General features: G+C 45.9%; 2 protein-coding genes across 3 annotated transcripts in view; one reads left to right on the plus strand and one right to left on the minus strand.

Annotated features, from left to right (window-relative positions):
- Positions 1-286: 286 nt before the first annotated feature.
- LOC141162208 (uncharacterized) overlaps positions 287-25,889 on the minus strand; it is a 45,678-nt gene continuing 20,075 nt past the window's right edge. The window contains exons 3-5 of the mRNA XM_073648064.1: positions 11,610-11,681; positions 586-683; positions 287-514 (exon numbers count right to left, since the gene is read on the minus strand). Of these exons, the coding sequence (XP_073504165.1) occupies positions 599-683; positions 11,610-11,681 (157 nt within the window). The 3' untranslated portion in view covers positions 287-514; positions 586-598. The remainder of the gene's footprint in view (positions 515-585; positions 684-11,609; positions 11,682-25,889) is intronic.
- LOC141162205 (cytochrome P450 2K1-like) overlaps positions 1,482-25,889 on the plus strand; it is a 241,574-nt gene continuing 217,166 nt past the window's right edge. For both annotated transcript variants that reach the window (XM_073648057.1, XM_073648058.1), the window contains exon 1: positions 1,482-1,740. In XM_073648057.1, the coding sequence (XP_073504158.1) occupies positions 1,495-1,740 (246 nt within the window). In that variant the 5' untranslated portion in view covers positions 1,482-1,494. The remainder of the gene's footprint in view (positions 1,741-25,889) is intronic.

Consider the following 25,889-nt stretch of genomic DNA (forward strand, 5'->3'; position numbering starts at 1 on the left):
ACTCAGCAGCTGCGGATGGGTCCTCTTTTCACCATTGGAGTTGAAGTAGTATTGGTTCTAGACGTAGTAAATACCCTTCAACATTGCAATTGCACGATCAAGGAAGAAAAGTTGTGGAATTATGGAAATCACAGGACTGATAGATATGTTAATGATATGCAAATGATAACTAGATGGCAGCAAAATTTTAAAACATTTTGATTTATTTAGAATCAAGTAAATAGAAATCCCAGCACTTAGACACTTTGACTGCTATGAATGGTTGTCTGAGAAATGTTCTGTCGCTCTTAATGCAGCTGGGCAGCAAATCATCAAGGTTCGCTACTGGCAGCTCCCTGTGCAATTGCCGACCAATGACATCCCAAATGTGTTAGATGGGAAACAAGTCTGGAGACTCTGCAGGCCATGTTAGCACGTTTAGGTCATGAAGGCTGCTCCTAGTAGAATGCTTGATGTTTTGGATTCGGATTTTCAGGCTCCAGATGAAATCCTCAATTACATTAGGAAAAGGGGGCTGAAATATGGTCATGAATTAAAGAAATACTCCACTTCTCATATTAAATTTCTAATGTATAGTCACTATACCTTACAAGATCCATTATGCCATCACTGCTTCCGTCTCTAAGATTAGTGCCCCATCCATCCTCAGCTCCAAAATTTTCACTGCAGAGGCATGGGGATCTCTGTGGAAAGTCCTTGCAATTGTCAGTATCAACAAAGCATAACAATGTCATAATGTTATGTTATGTCAATGTGACATAACAATATCATTTGAGTAAAGTCTCAGCATAACCTGTGTTTTCATAATTTAATCCTCTGCTCTTTCTGGGATTTTTGGCTCAGTGGATGGTTCTCTCAGTGACTGACAGCTTTTTTTATATAAGTGTGCATGCAGAGACAGCTGTCAGTCACTGATAGGACTGCCCAATGGACCAAACATCCCAGAAAGAGCAAAATATTAAATGATGAATATACTGAATCTTTTCTCACAAAATCAATCTGCTCAGCTAATACTGGGCTCATTCTGTAGATAATGTCCTACGTGGCAAAACCAGGCACAATTTTTGCAATGAGGTCCCTTTCTTCTGTGTAGACCGCTGTTGGAGATTGTATTGGTAATTTACTAAAACCTTTAATACAGAAAATCTAATGCAAAAGAGCATAATAGAAGTAAAGTTCATCCTGCTATAACTTGATTCATTTATGTCCCCAAATCATAGTATGTGAACTTTACGCCATGGCACTGGTACAGCTGCAGAACAAAAAGACAAAAAAATGCAAATCATATTCCTCTATCCTACTGTACACCATTATGTTATAATATACCTTGACTAACATTTTTTCGGATGAAATGCTTAATGCTATGTATATGAAAACAAGATTGTGCAATCCAAGCCAAGATCGTTGACCAAGGTAAATGGCAATGGGCCAATGAGTTTATCACAGGTTATTTGTGACCTAGTAAAGATTAACACATGTAGGAAAAATAAGCCCATGTGTATAAATATAAGGACAGCAGAACAATCAGAATGGACTTACTTCACTATGGATTTGATTGCCTACTTTTTGTCTAGAGCCGATGTGTTGGTATACTTTTCAATTTTTATTGCACTATTCATCTATTGGATAAATGGAATTAGGAAGCGCACAGCAATGATGCCCCCTGGACCTATGCCTCTCCCTGTCATTGGAAATCTCCACCTGGTGGACCTGAAAAGGCCCCACGAATCTCTGATGCAGGTAGGATACTGTACTTACTATGTAGTCAAGTAGGGTTCAACAGTATTTAGCTGGGAGCAAAGGAATTGGGGTGGTTGCTGAATGAAACAGAAGGAGGTCTTGTCCTTTACTGCACTATACACAAACCATTAATGTGAATGGGCACTGTGTAACGCTTAATTTTCCCTGTCGGAAACTGCCGAGAAAACGAATATTTACTGTCAGATTTTCCCTGAAATGATAGCTGATCACAGGAGTTATCTACAGGTGGACACTTTGTGATCAACCTACCATCAAGGGACCATCTAATAAAATAGATATTGTTCAAAGTGAAGAACCCCTTGATGTCCTGTAGACTTGTCATGTTGGTGGACATGCATGCCACCGTATTCTGTTGTCATGGTTTTCAATGTGTTAATTTATTCAGTTAGTGCCCTATTCCTTTAATGAGAAAATAGATGAAAAAAAATGGATTAATGAAAATACCATAGCATTTAATATACAGTATGGCCAAATGTATCTCCAATACCATTTCCAAGAGCGTTGCTCATTTCATTCATAAGCTATGGCTAATATTATGTGGATGATTCTCCCTAGTATGGCCTATGTTATAGGGTAGGTTTCTGTGCATTGAGACATATAAACATGAGTAAATTTGGGCACTGGTTTTGGAATGTCCTTGGGATTAACAGTTAATCACCATGGAAAAAAACAAACAAATCTGCACTGGTCAACTGATCACTGCTCCAGATTATTTTGGGTGAGCATCTTCTTTAATAACTAGATGGTAGCCCGATTCTAATGCATCGGGTAATCTAGAATATGCATGCGGCTGACCGGGCGCCACTAAGCAGCGAAGCAGTGTTTAAATGGGTTGTGCACTACTTTTAATTAACTTCACAATGTATCCCCTCGGTGCCCCTAATGAATTTTGTCATTACGTCATGTTGTCAATCCTGCTTGTGACAACATCGCTGACGACGCACAGCCAGCACGTAATTCTCCCGCCTGCAGCCGTATGTTGCTTCCGTTTACATCACGACTATTTGCGGCTGCAGCCAGGGGTCTGCTGTTTCGCGCACCACAGTGAATGACGGGCTGTGGGCGGGGTTATCCCTCATCGTGTCACATCCAGCATCCACAGCGCGGTCTGTCAATGTGGTTTGCATGGCTGCGTCATTCCTCTAATCCTGGTTTGTATGGCTGACTTATTTTGGATTGTACGACTTCCTCATCTTAGCTTGTATGGCCTGCTTATCCTGGTTTGGTATGACCTTCTCATTCCCCCATCTCTACAGCACAGTTCAAAAAGTAAACCCTAATCCTCCCCTTGTTTCCTTTCTCTGCTCCAGGGCTGTCTGTCCTGTTTTCAGCAGCTCCTCGCAGGATGTGAGGCACAGCACGCGCTCTCAGATACTGCCGTGATTAGCTGCTGTCTGTAGATTCGCTGCTTTCCACGCCGGAACTAAGTGCATGGAGAGGCACAAATCTGCATTCACTTTAGTAGCACATGCTGCAGATGCCGCTATGAAGATTTAACAATAATACAATGAATACACAGAATAATACTTTATTAACTATTATTGGTTATAGAACTTAATACAACTGAACAAAATTATTAAACAGATGATCAAAATATATAAACTATTCCATGAATATGTAAAAATATTTTACAATAAATCATCGGACAAAAGAAGTACGACCCTAGAATATATTTCTTAACAATATCAACCTAAAATATTTTTGTACACAACATTTTTGGTGAATACTTTTGGACTATCTATAAGCAACTTTCCTTGTAAATGGGTATCCAAAACTTGCACCTTCACATTGGATCTCATTTTAACTCTTGAAAATGCAACATAGAGTTGTCCATGACAAAAAGCGGGCTCCAGTAAATATATGCCAACACGTTGTAGTTTGACCTTGTGACTTGTTTATTGTCATGGCAAATGCTGGTTTTACTGGAAACTGTCGACGTCGAAGCCTAAATGGAAGACCGGTGTCTGAAGGACATAAATCAATGCGTGGAATGAACACTTCGTCTCCTTTTGCAGATCCAGTGATCACTGTTGCTTGAATTATGTGGGAATGGAGTCCAGTAACAATAAGGCGAGTTCCATTACATAGACCATTTCTTGTATTTAGATTCTGAAGCAACATTACGATTGCTCCAACTTTAAGTTGTAGTCTGTGGGATGGCATTCCTGATGGCGTGATACTATTTAAAAATTCAACTGGATAATGCTCTCTTTCATCTTCATTGTCGACATCCACCGAATCATCACTTTTGCATAATTTATACTCTCCAGGCATTCTATCCATCACACGGGAATTTAGCAGAGCTACGTCATCGTTCTTGGGGCAGAGAATTGCATAGGAACAGACCCTCTCAACACTGCTTCACATCTATTTCAACGCGTTGTCCAAAAACATCACTTACGATGCAGTCAGTGCACAACATGTCTTCTGGTATTTCAATAATGTCTTCTCCAAGGTTATATTCATTGCTAAGTTCACCATTACCAAGTTTAAGAAGCCAGTTGCTGTACTCTGGGTCAGAAGATCGCATGTTGTTAATTAGTTGTAGTTTATTAAACTCTTTCCAAAGGTCTGACATTTTTAAGGTTGACTCGATGATATTTGTTCTTGTTCCATTCGGTACAACTGGAAGGCATTGCCTAAAATCTCCACCAAGGACAAAAACTTTATCTCCAAAAGGAATTTCATTTTTTTCAGCAATATTTGTAGTCATAACTTCACGCAGAAGTCTGTCAATTAAGCTCAAAGCATATTTGGGCGCCATGGTGCACTCATCAAGTATCAAAAGATTTGCACTGTTCAACTGTTTTCCTGCAAATGTGTCTTGTTTGATTCTGGAAACGGAGATTTCATTGACCGGAACTGGTATCCCAAAGAGTGAATGCATAGTGCGACCTCCTCTTAAAAGGTTTGCTGCAATACCTGTTGTAGCCGATGGCAATACGACTTTTCCTGACCCTCTAACGTGATGCATTAAAACTTCATAGAGGTATGTTTTACTGCTGCCTCCAGGACCGTCAATAAAGAAACATTTTGCCGTTGGATCGGCTTGGTTTTCTACAGTGCTCACAATAGTGTCATATGCAATCCGTTGTTCTTGATTTAAGGAGTTTTTCTTCTCTGTTGCCAACAATAATTCATAAGCTTCGTCATACTCTTGAATTTGTGCAACTTGACTTGCAGGCTGTGGCAAATTAAAGTCTGAAAACGTTTTTCCATGCAGTAGTAAGATATTTTGGACATCTTGCATGGCATAAGATTCACAATTGTGACAATTTCCACTTTTGTTGTGAAGACGTAAGCAGTAATCTTCAATTATATGTTCTTTGAAATTTGTCCAAAGTTGAGCCGGATTTGTAGGCGGTCCAAAGACACAAATGTAGGCAAACAATTCACAAAGTTTCTTAGGCATACAGTGCCTACAAGTAGTATTCAACCCCCTGCAGATTTAGCTGGTTGACACATGCGGAATTAACTTGGCATTGTGACATTTGTACTGTAGATCAGCCTGGAAGTGGGAAATGCACTGCAGCAATTTTTTTTTTTTTTTTAAAAATGTTAAAAGTTAATTCAGAGTGTCATTTATTATTCAACCCCTCAAACCACAAGAATTCTGTTTGGTCCCCCAAAAGTATTAAGAAGTAGTTCAGGCACCAAGAATAATGAGCTTCACATGTGTGGATTAAAGATCTCTTTTGCCAGCCTTTTCTGACTATTTAAGACCCTCCCCAAACTTGTGAACAGCACTCAGACATGGTCAACATGGGAAAGACAAAGGAGCATTCCAAGGCCATCAGAGACAAGATTGTGGAGGGTCACAAGGCTGGCAAGGGGTACAAAACCCTTTCCAAGGAGTTGGGCCTACCTGTCTCCACTGTTGGGAGCATCATCCGTAAGTGGAAGGCTTATGGAACTACTGTTAGCCTTCCACGACCAGGACAGCCTTTGAAAGTGTCCTCCCGTGCCGAGGCCAGGCTTGTCCGAAGAGTCAAGGCTAACCCAAGGACAACAAGGAAGGAGCTCTGGGAAGATCTCATGGCAGTGGGGACATTGGTTTCAGTCAATACCATAAGTAACGTACTCCACCGCAATGGTCTCCGTTCCAGACGAGCCCGTAAGGTACCTTTACTTTCAAAGCATCATGTCAAGGCTCGTCTACAGTTTGCTCATGATCACTTGGAGGACTCTGAGACAGACTGGTTCAAGGTTCTATGGTCTGATGAGACCAAGATCGAGATCTTTGGTGCCAACCACACACGTGACGTTTGGAGACTGGATGGCACTGCATACGACCCCAAGAATACCATCCCTACAGTCAAGCATGGTGGTGGCAGCATCATGCTGTGGGGCTGTTTCTCTGCCAAGGGGCTTGGCCATCTGGTCCGCATCCATGGGAAGATGGATAGCATGGCCTACCTGGAGATTTTGGCCAAGAACCTCCGCTCCTCCATCAAGGATCTTAAGATGGGTCGTAATTTCATCTTCCAACAAGACAACGACCCAAAGCACACAGCCAAGAAAACCAAGGCCTGGTTCAAGAGGGAAAGTCAAGGTGTTGGAGTGGCCTAGTCAGTCTCCTGACCTTAACCCAATTGAAAACTTGTAGAAGGAGCTCAAGCATAAAGTCCACATGAGACACCCAAAGCACCTAGATAACTTGGAGAAGATCTGCATGGAGGAGTGGGCCAAGATAACTCCACAGACCTGTGCCGGCCTGATCAGGTCTTATAAAAGACGATTATTAGCTGTAATTGCAAACAAGGGTTATTCCACAAAATATTAAACATAGGGGTTGTATAATAATTGACCCACACTTTTATGTTTAAAATTTAATAAAATTCAACTGAGCAACATAACTTTTTGGTTTGTAAGATTTATGCTTCAGTTCATAAAACCTACTCTTGTTTGCAGTTTGAAGGCTCTAACTTATTTGCATCTTATCAAACCAGCTAAATCTGCAGGGGGTTGAATACTACTTGTAGGCACTGTATGTAGGGTAACTGCGTCTTCTAAAGTAAGTGTCCACATAGTATCATCCAATAGAAGTCCTAAAGCCAAAGCTGCAGCTTTAAATGTATCGTGCAATACTCCATTAACTGTTTTCAAATCTTCGTAACTTCTAGCCCCTTTGACATGCAGTAGTAACAGCCGAAGGCAATATCTTTCTTGATCCTTGACACTAACAGTATACATGCGTCCAATTATTCTGCTAAGTCCTCATTGTCTTGGCTTCCAAGTTTTATTCCAAACTTAATGCTCTGGAATCTCTCGATACAAATACTGCCTTGCATTTTTGTCACGTTGGTTCAGCAAAAACCATTCCATTAATGTTGACGTTGTGCTTAAATTTTTGGAGACATCTTCGACTTGAGCATTTTCAAAGAAATAAAGCTGCTGTTGAATTGGTAAATGAATAGCTAAACGTATAATGGCATGGGACTGTGAATGCATTGGAAATGCAAATATTCTCCAAGCAGCTTCTGGAGCACTGACATATCTTGAGTCAACAAACCGTGATGATTCATCGTGATTGACTGTTTTTTGTTGGATTTCGACGTTAGCTTTGTCATGCCCCTTGTAGATGTACTTGAAAAGATATTTAACACTTTTTATTGAAGCTCAGATTTCAACATTGATGTGACAGTTGTAGCGTTTTAATAAGTACAGGTTGAATGGAACTATCCATGAGTTATTTATAATCTTTTTGTTGTGTACAATGTTATCAATCAGTTGTCTCCGGTAGGATGGGTAGCCGTCCAAATCTTTAACAGTGTACTGTTTCAACTGCTTTGGAAACCCTTTTGTACACTTTCCGTTTTCCATGCATGGACTTTTTGGATTTGCTACACCGCATGGGCCATGAACCATATTACAGATTACAATATTATACAATTCAGGATACTTTTCTTGGTTAGGAATTTCAGCCCACACTATGTTGTCAATTTCGTCCTCCGTGCGAAACTTGGAATCCGCGCCTAAAATAATTAGTATATGCGCATGTGGGAGACCTCGTTTCTGAAACTCTACGACATTTACCATTGCTACGACTGTTCCAAAAAGGCCTTTTTTGATGTATTTAAAAAGGCTGCTGAGTTTTAGTCGAAATACGCGTGCAACTAAGTCCGGCCTGTGTTCAACTTGCTGCCAGGGTTGTAGATTTTCTGTAATTTCCGGCCATTTAGGATTACAGGTCATTGTTAAAAAAATGTCAGGTCTTCCATACTTTGTTACTATTACCATTGCATCTTGATAACACTGTTGCATGTTGCGGGGGCTACCTTCAAAGGATGACGGGAGAATTACTGTTTTTCCAATTGGAATTCCTTTTTGAATGGATTGTTTTTGCAAATGTTCTTGAAGAACGCAGTAGTCTTCAACTTTAAGTTGTTTTTTGTTCCTTCGTATGAAATTGAGCCGATTTGCTTCAATTTTAACGTATGCGTCTACTAAGTACTGTTGTGTCAGTTTCCCACCGTTAAAAATAGGATTGAAGTAATTTTGCACAGACAGAAGAAAACTGTAGTACTGTAGTTGTGTAATTCTTCTTGAAGTTCCTTGCTGGTGTAGGTTTTCATGCCACCCTTGATCACCGCTTGGAAAGATTAGCGGATACAGAAGAGCATCAAGGTTGCCGTGCAAAATGCTAATCCGTTGTGTTTTAGGAACGAAAGGGTTGTTTTTGTCTGGCTTAAGATGGATTAATATATCTCTTTGAAAAGGAGGCTATCCATCATCGTTTTGAAAAACAACTGCGACCTCACTTACACGTGGTTTGCTGTAATATCGGGGATCTTGTTGACGTTCTTGTTTAATGGCCATGATAATAGAAGGCATTTCCGTCCCATTTTGTATAGCTCTCTGTTCCTCCTCAGCTTCAACGTCTTTTAGCATGCGATATGCGGCAGCAAATGGGCTGATTGTTTGTAAATGTATGGCAGTTAGGTTCATCAGTTCTGCATTACACTTTTCATTTTCTTTTCAGTTCATCCTTTGTTCTGTAGCCTCATTTGGATCAAAGATGTATAATTGTGCAAATGTTGGTGGTTGTCCTAGTTCTGGGTGAAGTGTTCCAGTACGGTGGTAGATCTGGCCATGAATTTTAAAACAATACGGTCCGAATCCAGGGGGCGATGCAATGTTGGCACCAAATGAAGCAAACACATGAGAACTGTTGATACTTCTGATATTTTCTATAAAATTTCTACTGTGTTCATGCGTTCCTTTCATCAACTGCTCAAACAGATCTGAGTAGTGACATCTTGGTAGCATCACTTTTCTTCTTTGACAGCATTGAGTAAACTGATTGTCAGATGGTTTTTCCTCGATAAAATTCATAGATTCGCATTTTGAACAAACTACATTCATCTTCCCACAGTAGTGTTGAACAATGATAGTTTCATTGTCTGTTATGTAACGTGCAAGTTGTTGAATGTTCTGCTGGGTTTGCCTTAGTTGGTAGAGCATTCGTTTTTGATAAATTTGTCGATCGTGTTGTTCTCGGTTTGTCCTGGATTCTGGAGATTCATTCAGACGACATTGTCTATGGGATTCTGCATCGTGTTCCTGTCTAGCCGCAGTGTGTTGCGGTGTTTCCCGTTCCCGACATTGTCTGTGAGATTCTGCATCCTGTGCTTGTCTGGCGGCAGTGTCTTGTGGTGTCTTCTGTTTCCAACGTTGTCTGTGAGATTCCGCATCCTGGGCTTGTCTGGCGACAGTGTGTTGTGGTGTCTCTTGTTCCCGGAGTTTTTGTTGAGCTTCCGCATCCTGGGCTTGTCTTGCGGCAGTGTGTTGCGGTGCTTCCTGTTCCCGGCGTTTTTGGTGTGATTCGGCATCCTGGGCTTGTCTCGCGGCAGTGTGTTGCGGTGTCTCCTGTTCCCGGCGTTTTTTGTGAGATTCGGCATCCTGAGCTTGTCTGGCGGCAGTGTGTTGCGGTGTCTCCTGTTCCCGGCGTTTTTTGTGAGCTTCTGCATCCTGGGCTTGTCTGGCGGCAGTATGTTGTGCTGTCTGCTGCTCTCGACGTTGTCATTGTCTTGCTGCTTCTGCTGCTTTTTTGTCTTCCTCCGTGGCGTATTTTCGCTTACGACCCATTATAAAACAGGAAACATCAAGAAGTATCTCTTCAGCGAGCTGTCACTGGCAGAACGTGTTCAGTAAACCTGACAGAAGTCCCTCGCACAGTGTGACTGAAGTCCCTCGCACAGTGTGCAGAAGTCCCTCACACAGTGTGACAGAAGTCCCTCGCACAGTCTGACTGAGAAAACCTGCTCAGAACGTTATGAGCATTTTGCGAGTCATATGACCACATGGGTGGAGTTAGCCGTGCTATCTCCCGAAGGTGGCGTAGATATTTGAAATGTTGCGGTAATTGGCCGGAGAGCGTGTTTAAATTTGACGCGGAAATCTGTGATTGGTCGCGGGCGACGTCCGCGACCAATCATAGAAGCGGGGGTTTTAAATCTCGCGCGCCGTGTTACTAAGGAGCGGACAGTGTGTTTGAATTCAGCATTAAAATCTCTGATTGGTCGCGTCAGGAGGGCGCGACCAATCAGCGTATCATATTGGTGAGGACCGGGGAGCGGCTGTCTGTGCGGCTACTTCCGCTCCGAGAAGCCGGGAGATGAGCGACTGCTCACAGCAGAAGTATCCGGACCCGCAGCGCCGCTCCCCGGTCCTCCCTTCACACCCTAGCCGCATGGATGTCAGCGCCACTCCCCGGTCCTCCCTTCCGCATGGATGTCAGCGGCGCTGCCTGTGCGGATACTTCTGCTGCGAGAACCCGGGACATGAGCGGGCGCTGGCAGCAGAAGTATCCGGACCCGCAGCGCCGCTCCCCGGTCCTCCCTTCCGCATGGATGTAAGCGGCGCTGCCTGTGTGGATACTTCCGCTGCGAGAACCCGGGACATGAGCGGGCGCTCGGAGCAGAAGTATCAAGACTCACAGCGCCGCTCCCCATTCCTCCCTTCACACCCTAGCCCCTGATGTCCCCACAGTATCCGCATGGTGTTACAAAGGTCCTGATATTTTTGTTAAAAATCGCTGATTGGTCGCTCGCGCTGCCCGTGACCAATCACCGATTTGGGCGCCACATTTAAATATCGTCCGCGACCAATCACCGATCTTGGCACCAAATTTAAACACCGCTGTGCTGATTGATCGCCGACGCTGGGCGCGACCAATCACGATTTTGGCGCCACATTTAAATAGCTTCCGCGACCAATCAGCACAGCGGTGTTTAATTGTGGAGCCAAGATCAGTGATTGGTCGCGGCCGATATTTAAATGTGGCGCCCAAATCGGTGATTGGTCGCGGGCAGTGTCCGCGACCAATCAGCACAGTGGTGTTTAACTTTTGCGGCAAGATCAGTGATTGGTCGCGGGCCAAGACCACGACCAATCACCGATTTGTGCGGCACTTTTAAATAGCGGCCGCGACCAATTGGATGTCAGCGTCGCTCCCCGGTCCTCCCTTGACACCCTAGTCGCTGATGTCCCAACAGTATCCGCATGGTGTTACAAAGGTCCGGACATTTGTGTTAAAAATCACTGATTGGTCGCTGGCGCTGGCCGCGACCAATCACCGATCTTGTCGCCACATTTAAACACCGCTGTGCTAATTGAATTATTTTTTTTGTATTTATGTTTGCAGCACCTTTAAAAACCCTTTGAGGACCAAGGCACATATGTGTCCCTTAGTTTTAAACTGGAAAAAAATTTGATTGAATAAAATTTAAGGTCCTCGAAGGTTTAAATAGGTCATAAATTCATATGAATACTTGCTCATACAATTGCACATGCCATAAGATGAAGAAGAACAGAATCAAAAATATGACATTAAGTGGAGCACTTACAGGTATTCAAGGTGAAAGAGACCAGCAAAGGCATCGTCTCGAATGACAGTAAATGAGTTAGAATTCAGCAAGCTGAAAATGAAAACAGCAGGTTAGAAGCGAACCAGACTTTATGGTGCTCAGAATTAGTCAAGCAGAATTTATTGACTGCTCTTGCAAAGCACTGAGACTCCCGCTGTGTATAGATGGCGCCGTGTGGCCTCCCGCTGTGTATAGATGGCGCCGTGCGGCCTCCCGCTGTGTATAGATGGCACCGTATAGATGGCTATGTGCGGCCTCCTGCTGAGTATACGTGTATAGATGGCTACGTACGTCCTCCTGCTGAGTATAGATGCCGCACGGCGCTCCCCCAGAGACAGCAGGAGGCCGCACTGAGCCATCTATACTCAGCGGGAGGCCGCACGTAGCCATCTATACACAGCAGGAGGCCGCACGGCGACATCTATACTCAGCGGGGGGCCGCACGAAGCCATCTATACACAGCGGGGGCGCACGTAGCCATCTATACACAGCGGGGGGCCGCACGTAGCCATCTATACACAGCGGGGGGCCGCACGGCGCCCCCCCCAGAGACATCAGGAGGCCGCACAGCGCCAACTATACTCAGCAGGAGGCCGCATGCAGTCATGCACACACACAAACATATACAGACATGCATAAACACATTTGAAGCACAAAAATACATACAAACAGACATCACACAATGACATCTGCCCACACACACACACACAAACAGACAGACATCACACACACATACACACACCTGCCCACACACACACACACCTGCCCCCACACACACACACACACCTGCCCACACACACACACACACACCTGCCCACACGCACATCTGTGTGTGTGTATGTATAGTGTGTGTGTATGTATAGTGTGTGTGTGTGTGTGTGTGTGTGTGTGTATAATTTGTGTGTTTGTATTTTTTTTTAAGTTAAAAACAAGTAAAATGCATGTGGCATCAATATCAAGACTAGAGATGAGCTTTGTTCGAATCGAACTGTTCGCCAATCTCAAATTCGAGCTGTTTTGGGCGGTGTTCGAGCCATTCGGCGAACACGAACGATTTGAAAAAAATTCGGCTGTTCGAGGTTATTTTCGATAACTGTTCGTGCACCAAAATCATAACTGGATTTTTTCTCAGTAATGATGAAAATTAATGTTAATACGCAGTTTGAGTGTACAGCGGGGCGGGGGGAGGGGCAGGGGATGGATCTCTGCAGGAATAATGAAGATCTCCATTTTTTTTTCTCTTTCCCGCATTTACAGTGGGGAGGTGCAATCTGTCAGCCTATCAGCAGCGCACACACGGAGCGAAGTGCTTTTTTTCACACAAGCAAGGGCATGTGTCATTGGCAGTGTATGTCACATGTCCTTGCCCTATAAGACCCAGCCATTTTCCCCGTCGCCACCATTTTCTCACTGCTGCAGCTGCGTGTTAGACGGCACCGCTGTTGCTGTGTGCGCTATACCTTTGTAATTTCAAGCCAATTTTCGCACAAATCTACAGATAGCTTGGGAGTAGGGAATAGTTGTGATTGCAGTCCTTTTAAGGACTAGGTTACAGCATTTCCTAAGACTTTTATCAGGCAGGTCTGTGCTCTGAAATAGATAGGTTGGGAGTAAAGACTAATTGTAATTGCAGTCCTTTTCAGGACTAGGTTACATCAGTTCCTAACAGTTTTTGCCAGGCAGGTCTGTGCCAGTGCTGTGCAAGTTTTTTTCACAGCATTCGGCTAAATCTAGCAAAGCTAATCCTTTTTGGCCTATTGCAGGGTGTGTTAGTCAGTGGAGTAGCCTATCTGTGTTGCAAGCTACACCACCTGTGTATAGAATACCAATTTTTTTACTGCACCTAGTGAAGTAAAACCTTTTGGGCATAGCATCATTCTATTAGTCCATCTATACTGACCTCCATCAGGTTGCAAATTGAATATAATTTTTTTCTGCATCTAGCTCTGAAAAAATATTTGGGCTTCTAGCAGTGTGTGGGACTTGTTCTATTAGTCCATCTATACTGACCTCCATCAGGTTGCAAATTGAATATAATTTTTTTCTGCATCTAGCTCTGAAAAAATATTTGGGCTTCTAGCAGTGTGTGGGACTTGGTCTATTAGTCCATCTATACTGACCTCCATCAGGTTGTAAATTAAAAATAATTTTTTTCTGCATCTAGCTCTGAAAAAATATTTGGGCTTCTAGCAGTGTGTGGGACTTGGTTTATTAGTCCATCTATACTGACCTCCATCAGGTTGCAAATTCAATATAATTATTTTCTGCATCTATCTCTGAAAAAATATTTGGGCTTCTAGCAGTGTGTGGGTCTTGGTCTATTAGTCCATATATACTGAACTCCATCAGGTTGCAAATTGAATATAATTTTTTTCTGCATCTAGCTCTGAAAAAATATTTGGGCTTCTAGCAGTGTGTGGGACTTGTTCTATTAGTCCATCTATACTGACCTCCATCAGGTTGCAAATTGAATATAATTTTTTTCTGCATCTAGCTCTGAAAAAATATTTGGGCTTCTAGCAGTGTGTGGGACTTGGTCTATTAGTCCATCTATACTGACCTCCATCAGGTTGCAAATTAAAAATATTTTTTTTCTGCATCTAGCTCTGAAAAAATATTTGGGCTTCTAGCAGTGTGTGGGACTTGTTCTATTAGTCCATCTATACTGACCTCCATCAGGTTGCAAATTGAATATAATTTTTTTCTCCATCTAGCTCTGAAAAAATATTTGGGCTTCTAGCAGTGTGTGGGACTTGGTCTATTAGTCCATCTATACTGACCTCCATCAGGTTGCAAATTAAAAATATTTTTTTTCTGCATCTAGCTCTGAAAAAATATTTTGGCTTCTAGCAGTGTGTTTGACTTGTTCTATTAGTCCATCTATACTGACCTCCATCAGGTTGCAAATTGAATATAATTTTTTTCTTCATCTAACCCAGCCAATAGTTTTGGCCTAATACCACAGTTTGGCCACTCAGCTCTGCTCGGTTCCCATCCATTGTTTTTTTGTGCAAACAACTCCAGAGTTGTGAATTAGTTAACCACCAAAATGAGTGGAAAAAGGACTGCTGCTGGTGGAAAGGGGAATAGGCGTGTTGGGAAGGGGAAAAAAGGTTTTGTCCGTGGGGTAGGTGTTAAAGCAACAGTAACATCTGCAGAAGAAAGACCATCTTCCAGCCAAACTAAAATGTCTACTTCTTTTAGCGGACAATGTGATAAGATCCCTTTCTTAGGGCCACGCCAATCGCTACAAATTACAGATGAGGCACAAAAAGAGCAGGTGCTTCAACGGATAACAAGTGCTCCTTTAAATGGGCTCTCCTCCACATCAACTTCAACATCACAAATACTCCAGTCCTCAAAGGTGTCACCCCAATCGCACTTGCTTCCTCACAGCTCCCAAATCTCCAGCTGCCTGTCTGAGTATGAGGTAGAACAGATGGTTGAGTCTGCAGAGCTGTTTACTCATACTATAGCCTGGGAATCAGAGGTCGGCTCAAGCGCTTCTGTGAATCCAGACGAGGAAATGATCTGCACTGATGCCCAGAATCTTTGAGTCGGATCCAGGACCAGACGCTGAAGGTTCTGACCATAATGTAGACCCTCATTCCCAAACTGTAACTCCTGTTGGTGGAGACAATGAGGAAGACGATGATGAGACTCAAATTCCTGATTGGAGCAACAACTTTAGTTTTTTGTCAGGGCAGGAACAGGTTGGCTCTGAGGACGACGGGTGTGATAATGCGCAGGGTGATGATGATGAGGTTGGAGATCCCACTTACTGTCAACCCACTGTCAGCCAAGAGATGAGGTCAGCAGAGGAGGTGGAGGAGAATGCTAGTAACGACGAGGTCAGGTTGTGCCTTGCTGGACAGAGACGTAGTACTGGAAGCAAGTCAACAACTGCATCCTCAAACACAACTCTGCCTCTCACCACAAGTCGTGGTGGCTCTTCAGGTCGCAAGGGTGCTAAGCCTTGCATAGCCTGGGAATTTTTTCAGATCGATAAAGATGACCCAACTCGTGTTATTTGTAACATTTGTCAGCAAAAGTAGAGGACAAAAAATACATAGTTTGAGTACTTCATGCCTGAACCGGCACATGGACATGAAGCTGAAGTTGCAGTGGGAAGCTCACTGTGCTACAATGCGGCCTAGCCAGCCGGGCCAACCACCGTCTGCCATATCTTGTGCATCCGCGGCCTCTTCATCCTCTGTGACTGGGGGGACAGCAGTCACACCTGTTTTGGGACGCAGACCTGCCACCTCTTTACCCGCAACAGCCAGCGTGATTGGCAGGTCATCATTTTCTTTGGAGGTGGTAACACCAGCTGGTGTTGAGCGCTGTCCGACATCGATAGCACCACCTTTGGATCAAGGCAACCTAACATGTCTGCCTGCATCTTCCTCACAGACCGGCAGTTTGCCGGGGACACCCTTATCAACCCCGACTAAGCACAATAGGCAGCCCTCGGTCCCTCAGATGTGGACAAGTAAAAGACCATTTCCTCCTAGCCATGAGAAAGCTAAGATGTTGAATTTCACCATCTGCAAGCTCTTGGCTACAGAAATGCTGCCTTTCCGCCTGGTGGACACAGAGGATTTTCGAGACCTTATGTCCGTCGCAGTGCCCCAGTACCAGATGCCCAGTCGGCACTACTTCTCAAAGAAAGGTGTGCCTGCGCTCCACCAGCATGTCGCACACAACATCACCGCTTCTTTGAGAAACTCTGTGTGTGACAGGGTGCATTTCACCACAGACACTTGGATGAGTAGGCATGGACAGGGGCGTTACATGTCACTGACTGGGCACTGGGTAACTATGGTGACAGCAGGACAAGGGGCTGCTGTCCAAGTCTTGCCGTCCCCACGAGTTGTGCGTCAATCCTCTTTATCTCAAAGTTCCTCCACTGCTTCTGCCTCCTCAACCTCCTCTCGGTCCTCCACCTGCACCCAAAGCCTCTCTGGTCATGCAACAAGCTTTCTAACTGCGCAGAAGGGATCCTTCATACCTCCTTACTATGCTGGCAGTAGGGCTCAACGTCATCAGGCGGTTTTTACTTTGAAATGTCTGGGAAATGTGAGTCACACAGCTGAGGAGTTGTGGTCAGCTCTGGAGAACCAATTTCATGAATGGTTGTCTCCACTGGACCTCAAACCAGGGAAGGCCGTGTGCGACAATGCTGCAAACCTGGGTGCGGCCCTTCGCCGGGGAAATGTCACAGGGCACGGTCGCTGTGTGCTCACTTCCGCCGTTCGCATCCCGCAGCTCAGCGACTTACATCTCTACAGAAGTCGTTGGGCCTGCCACTTCACCGGCTAAAATGCGATGTGCCTACCCGGTGGAATTCAACTCTGCACATGTTGCAGTGACTGTGGCAGCACCGACAAGCCCTGGTGCAATACATTCTGACGTATAGCCTGGGCCAACGAGATGCAGAGGTGGGGCAAATCACGCTGGAGGAATGGTCTCAGATCAGGGACCTATGCACCCTTCTGCACAGTTTTGAAATGGCGACGAAGATGTTTAGTGCTGACGATGCCATTATCAGCATGAGTATTCCGGTGATTTGCATGCTGGAGCACATGTTAAACAGAATTCGGAGTCAGGAGGTGACACAAGAGGAGGTGGAGGAAGTAGAGGAGGAGGAGTTGTATGCGGAAGGGCTAACATCTGCAAGGTCCAGACGGTCATCAGCACCAAGGCGGCAGGCATGGGAGGGTGGGGGAGATGGTTTTACCAGGGCGCATGGTAGCAGCCAAACTAGTGAGGAAGGTGCAGGAGCCCAGGAAGAAGTGGAGGACGAACTGATGGAAGACTCATCAGATGAGGGAGACCTTGATCACATTTCTGTTGTGCGAGGTTGGGGGGAGAGGACAGAGGAAGGAAGCATGATTGTTACCTCGCAACCAACACAACAGGGTCTTGGTGCTCCTGGATGCGCAACACACATGAGTGCCTTCTTGCTGCACTACCTGCAACATGACCCTCGAATTGTGAGAATTAGAAATAATCCTAACTACTGGGTTGCCACACTGTTAGATCCCCGGTAAAAAAGTAAATTTGCAGAAATTATTCCTGCCATAGAAAGGGATGCACGCATGCAGGAGTATCAGCAGAGACTGTTGCAGAATCTTACATGTGCTTTTCCACAAAACACCAGTGGTGCACGTAGTGAATCTCACAGTTCCAACTTGCCAACCGTGGAACCGTCGAGTGTTCAGCACTCAAACCGTAACAGAAACACAGTATCTGCTGGTAACATCAATTTTGCGGAATCATTTCACCACTTTTTTAGCCCATCCTTTGCAAGGCCACAGGAGACAAGAAGTCTGACACATAGTCAACGCCTAGAGACGATGGTACAGGAGTATCTCCAAGTAAACATTGAAGCCATGACTGTGTCACTGGACCCTTGCTCTTTTTGGGCTTCCAATCTGGATAAATGGCCGGTGCTAGCCACTTATGCCTTGGAGATCTTGTCGTGCCCCGCAGCCAGCGTTCTGTCTGAACGTGTGTTCAGCACTGCTGGTGGTGTGCTGACAGATAAGCGCACGCGGCTCTCCACTGATAATGTAGACAGACTCACGTTCATTTAAAATTACTAATCATGTTTATCTGTATCTTGGCTGGAAAATAATTTGGTCTTTGTAGCAGTGTGCAGTACTGATTCTATTAGGCCATCTATACTAAGTTCCACCAGATTTAAAATTAATAATAATTTTTAGCTGCATCTAGCCCGGAAAATAATTTTGGGGCTCCGAGATGCGCAAGACACATAAGTGCCTTCTTGCTGCACTACCTGCAACATGACCCTCAGATTGTCAGAATTCGAAGTAATCCTGACTACTGGGTTGCCACACTCTTAGATCCCCCACACTCTTCGATCAACCTTTTCATTTTAATAAAGACCAAAAATATGGTCATTTTTGAAATTATAAGCATTAGCAGGTTATTACAAACTGAAATCAAACAGTTTTCAACTCAAAACTTTATTCTTGGTGATGTTACATTTGCACATAGGACCCCTTGTTCGAAAGGAGCTTCTGAACTCTCTCGTCCATTGAATTTGTCAGGTTTTGGATGGTTTTAGCTTCAATTGTTTTGCATGATGACAGAATACCCTCCCAGAGCTGTTGCTTAGATATGAACAGCCTCCCGCCATCATAGACACTCCTTTTAATGATGCTCCAGAGGTTCTGAATGGCGTAGAGGTCAGGGGAGCATGGGGGTCACACCATAAGTTTGTCCCCTTTTATGCCCATATCAGCCAGAGATGCAGATGTGTTATGGGCAGCATGAGACGGTGCATTATCATGCATAAAAATGATCTTGCTGTGGAATACACGGTTCTTCTTCTTGAACCATGGCAGGAAGTGCTGTTTGAGAAACTCCACATACATTATGGAGTTCATCTTTACCCCTTCAGGAATCCTACTCCACCTCCTCCTTGTTGGCGCTGTAGCCGTGTTTGCGTGGGGTGTCCATCAACCAGCCATCCTCCACTCCATCAGTCTAGACCATCGAGCGTTGCACAGCACTCATCCGTGAACAAAACAGTTTTGAAATCAGTCTTCATGTAATGTTTGGCCCACTGGAGCCGTTTCTGCTTGTGTGAAGTGGATAGAGGAGGTCAACAGGATGGCATACGCACAGCTGCAAACCTTTGAAGGACCCTGCATCTTGTTGTTCGGGGGACGTTGGAGGCACCAGCAGCTTCAAAAACTTGTCTGCTGCTATGACAAGGCTTTTTTGCTGCTGCTCTTTTAACCTGATGTAATTGCCTGTAGGAAAGAGTCCTCAATTTGCCCTTATCAGCACACACACGTGTGTACTGTGAGTCAGCTACATACTTCTTGATTGCCAAGACACTTCATCCTGATCATCGCACAATGATGATTGTAGTCATGCCTTGACCTAAACACTCCACAATTTGTTGCTTCTCAGCAGCCGACACATCCTTTTTCTTTCCCATTTTGGCAGAAAATGTAGGCTGCTTAATAATGTGGGACAGCCTTCTTAAGTAGTCTTTCCTTTCATTTGACACACCTGCCAAACTAATTAGCACTGGTGTCTGCAATTGCTTACAGTGATATAAAGAGCCCTGACAGGCATCACCATCAATGAGTTTAACTGACAAACAAACAAATTCTTCCCTTATCACTCCTAAACACTTTTTGCATAATAATTTGGAACACAGTGTACATGTGCTTTTCCACAAAACACCAGTGGTTCACGCAGTGAATCCTACAGTTCTAACTTGCCAACCGTGGTCTGTATGGAGTTGTTCAATAAAGGGCCCAAAATTAAGATAACATAGACGGGAGAGGTCTCTATGAATAGGAATTCCTAAGTATTTGATACCCTGTGAGGGCCAGGCAAAGTGAAAGTTGGACTGGATGGAATCCTGTATGGATTTGGGGAGGGAGACATCGATGGCCTCAGACTTCGCTGCATTGATTTTAAAATTTGACCATGTAACAAAGTGATCTATTTCAGCCATAACAGCAGGGATGGATATATGTGATTGAGTGATATATACTAGGACATCATCAGCAAATAGAGAGCACTTGTATTCGGTGCCTCCCACCTCAATCCACCTAATATTGGGGTTATGGCGAATTGATGAGAGCAGGTGCTCCGTCACTAGGATGTATAAGAGAGGGGACAGAGGACATCCCTGCCTTGTCCCATTGGTGATTATGAAAGGTGATGAAAATGTTCTGACGCGCCCCCTGGGCCTTGGGACACCCGCAGCGGGACCCTTTTTGGTGGATGCTGGTGGTTGTAGTCTATGTGGCGGCGACCCGGTTCCGTGGCTCAGGGCGGTCAAACCAGTGGCCGAACTATTTTTGTGGTTTTGATGTTTAAATGTCTGACTACGCCACCCGTGGATTGCGGTCAGAGTGAACCGCCGCTGCAGGGCAGACCGCTGATGCTGGTGTTGTGGGTGCAGCAGAGCGTAGCATAACTCCCCACGGGAGGAGTATAGCCTCAGGGCAGTGTATGCGGAGGATGGGGGTGATGGTGCAGGGCAGCAGCAGTAACGACACGGAGTCAGTGATGCAGTCCAGGGCCTTTACTCACAGTTCTTATTATCCAGACCACTTCTGCAGGTAACGGCTGCCCACGTCGTACTGTGCTCACCAGATGAGGGGCTCAGACAACTCCCAGATAACTTTGGAGCGCTTCACAGGACCCCTTTGTATGTCCTTTGTCTGGTCTTTCTTACCAACCCTTCTGTCCGGCTGCCTCGGGCCTCCTCTTGGTAAACTTGGCGCCAGTTTCCCTGACCCTATGTGGTGCCTTCCTAGCGGGTGTAGCGAGGGGCTGCGCCACATAAAATGTCACAGCCTCCGGTTTCTAGCTGAGGGTCGTTTCCCGCCTCCACTAGTTTCGGGGACCGGTCTCCCCCTTTGGCCTGACCCCTCCACGCAGGTGGATTCGGGCGTGTGGTGGCGACTCACCCGTCCGTACCCCTGGAATCCCTTCGTTCCTCATTCCTGGAGCCTTCTACACTCCTCTTCCTTCCTTCTCCCTCTTCCCGGCCTGGGCCTCTGTAACTAGGCCCGCATCCGGAGCAGAGCTCATGCAGAGCCCCTGCTCCCTGTCACTTCTGCTCAGACTTCTCTGCACTGAACTAAGATGGTGCCCACCTTTTATACTCCCTTCTCAATGCACCAAGGAACTGCTTCCTCCCTGCTCCTGCACTACAGGGTTCCCCTTCCTCAGTGTTCCCTCCCCCCACTCCAGCCAGGGACAGGGACTGTCGTGCCCATCTCAGGGGCATATTGGTCGCCCTGCCCCACGGCAATGTGGTGTAATGCATGCAGGTGTCGGGTCCTGATCCACACTCCATCCTTACCTGAGAGTAAGATATCACACCTCTGGGTGAGGTGCAATACCTCTGTAGCAACCGAGCCCTCAGGGTGCTACAGTTCCATTTATCTTCAGCCTAGGTGACGTATTGGGATACAGGGCCGTGATTTTAGCTATAAAAGGGTCCCCTAGACCCCTACCCCAAGCTTTTTAAGAGAATAATATATGGCGTGCCAGGAGACTCTATGGAATGCTTTCTCAGCATCCAACGAGAGTATCTAATTACAAATTGTTAACTGCATCTAGCCCAGCAAATGCTTTGTGCCTAGTAGCAGTGTCTGCTAGTCAGCGGATTATCCCGGCTGTTAAGCAAGCTACACCACCTGTAGTTTGGACACTTAATTTTTTCAAAGGAAATGCTTCGGGACCACAGGATACTCAGTGAAGAGCATCAGGAGGCAGCCCAAGGCATAGGGTCTGGGACTGGCGGTAGGATGCCTTGCGGTGGACAGCCGAGCTCGATCCTTATAAAAGCTTTTTAACTGCAGCAGCTTTAGTGGACGCTACTGGAGCTGGAATTACGCGGCTGCTGGCATGAGACTTGCCCTCCAATAGATCCTTGTAAAAGGATTTAAAGTGTATTCATTCAAATTAGAGAGACAATTTAAATTAAAAAGCTTTGAGCTGCCTCCACCACAGGGGGGCTCGCTCGACCCACCAGTGGACAGGCACCAGTATTGGGAGAGGGGGGCTGGCCGTCAGGGTCCACCGCGGCTCTGGCACAAACCCGGCGACACGGAGGTGGCACGGGCAGGAACGAACTGGCCGTGTCGGCTTCTCACTTTTTGGATTTTAGAAGGGCATCACATGCCTATATCTGTGTCTCCCCCTCCTTTTTCTCCTCCACCTCTTTTCTTTTCGCATGACTATATGTACTTGTCACTTTTCCATGTGTTAGTTATGTCTTCTGAGCAGTTTGTCAGCTTTTGGACACCTTTGAAGGTGTTTTCTATGTGTTTCTATGTGTTTTTGTTTGCCTGCCATTGGTTTTAACGGTGTTCGAAGGTGTTCGACGAACAGTTCGGCGAACATACGGGTGTTCGACGAACCGAACCGAACTTGAACCCTACGGGGGTGGCTCAACACTAATCAAGACTCCAGATATAAGGGCCAATTCACACTGAATTTTGCAAAGCATTCATCTCCTCTTTCCAGGCTTCTATCTAAATCCCTGAAAAATGGCATTCAGATGTGCCTTGACATAGCCATTGATTTGAACAAAGGCAAACCGAGGCTAAAGTCTGAATCTTTAGGCTCCATTTACTCTGCTTTCAGATGTCTCATTTCAGACAGCACAATCCTGAATTTCAGGGATTCAGTTGTAAGCCTTGTGTAAAGACCTGAATGCAGCGCTGAATGTAGTGTGAATAGGTCCTTACATCCTAAACCACCTCAGGGGATTGTTGTTATGGAGTATTGCCCCTGGGTGGCTGCAGTTATGACCACCACCAGGGCTCGAGGTCACCCACCCTAGCTTTGGTATTCTGGGGAGCTGGTATTATGAATATCTGAGAAGAGCCCTAGAGAAGCAAGAACATTGGACAACCAAGAGGTGGTGGCCTCAAGTCAGGTGTATTGTTCAACAGGGCAAGACTTTCTAACCTGCCCACACACACACACACACACACACACATTTGCCCACATACACACATACCTGCCCACACACACACACACCTGCCCACACACACACCTGCCCACACAGACACACACACACACACCTGCCCACACACACCTGCCCACACACACCTGCCCACACACACACACACCTGCCCACACACACACCTGCCAACACAGACACACACACACACCTGCCCACACAGACACACACACCTGCCCACACAGACACACACACACACACACCTGCCCACACACACACACACCTGCCCACACACACCTGCCCACACACACCTGACCACACACACCTGACCACACACACACACACACCTGCCACACACACACACACACCTGCCCACACACACACACACACCTGCCCACACACATCTGCCCACACACACACGCACACACATCTGCCCACACACACACATACACACTCACCATCCCCCGGCTCCATTCCTCCTGCCTGCTCTCTCTCTTCTCCGGTGCAGCACTGCAGGCCGGGCGCGCACTGTGTGACGTCAGAGCTAGAAGACACGGCTGCACACAGGGCCGTGTCTCCTAGCAGTGATGAGGCCGGGCCAGCACAGGGAAGTTAACTGCTGCAGTGCTGGCCCGGCCGATGAAGAAGTAGTGGCGGACGCTGCTGGGGGAGCGGTCCGGGGCCCCACTCCCGCCACTGCTACCGGTATGTGCCGCGGCGGCCCGCACATATAATGAGGGCAATCCGGCATTAGACACCCCGCCCAGAGCCGCGGGCCCCCTGCAGGCTCGGGGCCCCGGGTGGTCGCCCGGATTGCCCTCATTATAATCCACCTATGTTCACAGGCACTTTCTATGAGTGATTTTGGGCCTCAGATCCTCACAAATCACTGGAAAGACCGCAGAGAAGGAGCACACAACTCCTGCCCGAGTGAGCAGACAACGGCGTATGGAAACATTGGAATGTCATAGGCTTTCTATTATATCCACACTCCGTTTCATGTAATCTCATGAGTAGAAGCTGTGTACTCCTGCTTCCCATGATACACACTTCTCTGCTGTCTTCGGCAGATCGGTGAGGATCTCAGGCAGAAGTGGATTAAGAGTAGCCAGGGCCCCGGGCAGTTTAGAAGACATGCCCCCCCCCAGGTACCCGATGTATCAAGCGACATGTCACATGATCCCCTTTGATAGATCATGTGATTGGTCATGTGAGTAACACACAGATGCTCTGATCACATCTATAGACAGAAAATGACGAAAATGGTTTTCCATTATGTACAACCCTAAAACATAACATAGCACTATATATAATAGAGCAGGACTGGGAGATTAATTTTCCAGAGGGGCCACATGAGAGACCGTGACTGTTGTGGAGGCCGCACCAATAGGCTGAAATTAATTCTGCTCAATATTAATATTAACAAAATAAAAAAAATATAAAATAATTGTATGACTTATAATTCAGCAACATTAAGTATGCTGACATTCTACTATATACAGCATGAGCCCACACATAGCCTCCTACATACAGTATGAGCCCCCGCATAGCTCCTTATATACAGTATGAGCCGCCGCATACCTTCCTAGATACAGTATGAGCCCCCGCATAGCTCCATACAGTATGAGTCCCCGCATAGCCTCCCAGATACAGTATGAGCCCCCACATAACTCCCTATGCACAGTATAAGCCCCACATAGCTCCCTATATACAGTATGAGCCCCCAAATAGCCTCCTATATACAGTATGAGCTCCCGCATAGCTCCCTAGATACAGCATGAGCCCTGCTATAGCCCTGTACATACAGTATGAGCCCCCACACTGCCATCTACATACAGTATGAGCCCCTAAATAGCTACTTATGTACAATATGAGCCCGCAACTAGCTCCTTATATACAATATGAGCCCGCACATAGCTCCCTATATATAGCCTCCTATATACAATAAGAGCCAAAAACATAGCCCCCTATATACAGTATGAGCCCGCACATAGCTCCCTTTTCTGATCGACTGTCGGCTCCACAGCCAGTTCAGAGAATGGTCGAAGCCCACTCTGGGGGTTTCAAAATTCAGCTTCCTGGGGGACACCTCTAACCACCGCATGAAGCGGCCCGAAGGCACCCCCCTGACGGCTGTACCCAGGTCACATACCCATCCTCTTCCCATAGGTACGGCCCTGTACAGTCTATATGAGAATACTGGTATCTATAATATAATCAGGGATGTGTCCATCTGTCTGAAGCCTCTATAGACGCCATCTCCGACACCATTAGGACACATACCTCAATCTCTGGCTAGGTTGGAGGAGTGTGGCATCAGAGTTAATGCATGCACAGTCGCGAACTCCAGCGCCACACTCCTCCAGCCTCGCCGGAGATCAAGGATGCCCAGCAAGGGAGATAGGAAAAGGTGAGTAGGAGTGTTTTTTTTTTTTTTTTGTATGGATGGAAGAACAGCAGAGCAGGCAGGATGGGGGAGCATATACCAGGGTGGGGTAGCACCAGGGACAGACTGGGACTGAAATTCAGCCCTGGCATATAAAAGCACACAGGCCCATGCTGTCCCAGCACCCGAGGGCCAGAAGGAGATATCTATTACTTACTAGATGGTGGCCCGATTCTAACGCATCTGGTATTCTAGAATATGTATGCTGCCGACCGGGCGCAATCAGCAGAACGTTGTTTAAATTTGGCGCCAAAATCGCTGATTGGTCGCGGCCGGCAACCGCGACTGATCAGCAAAATGGTGTTTAAATTTGGCGGCAATATCGGTGATTGGTCAC

Source organism: Phyllobates terribilis, unplaced genomic scaffold (genome assembly GCF_046119375.1).
Source record: "Phyllobates terribilis strain yellow unplaced genomic scaffold, ASM4611937v1 Scaffold_9__5_contigs__length_417890890, whole genome shotgun sequence".
Taxonomy (NCBI): Eukaryota; Metazoa; Chordata; class Amphibia; order Anura; family Dendrobatidae; genus Phyllobates; species Phyllobates terribilis.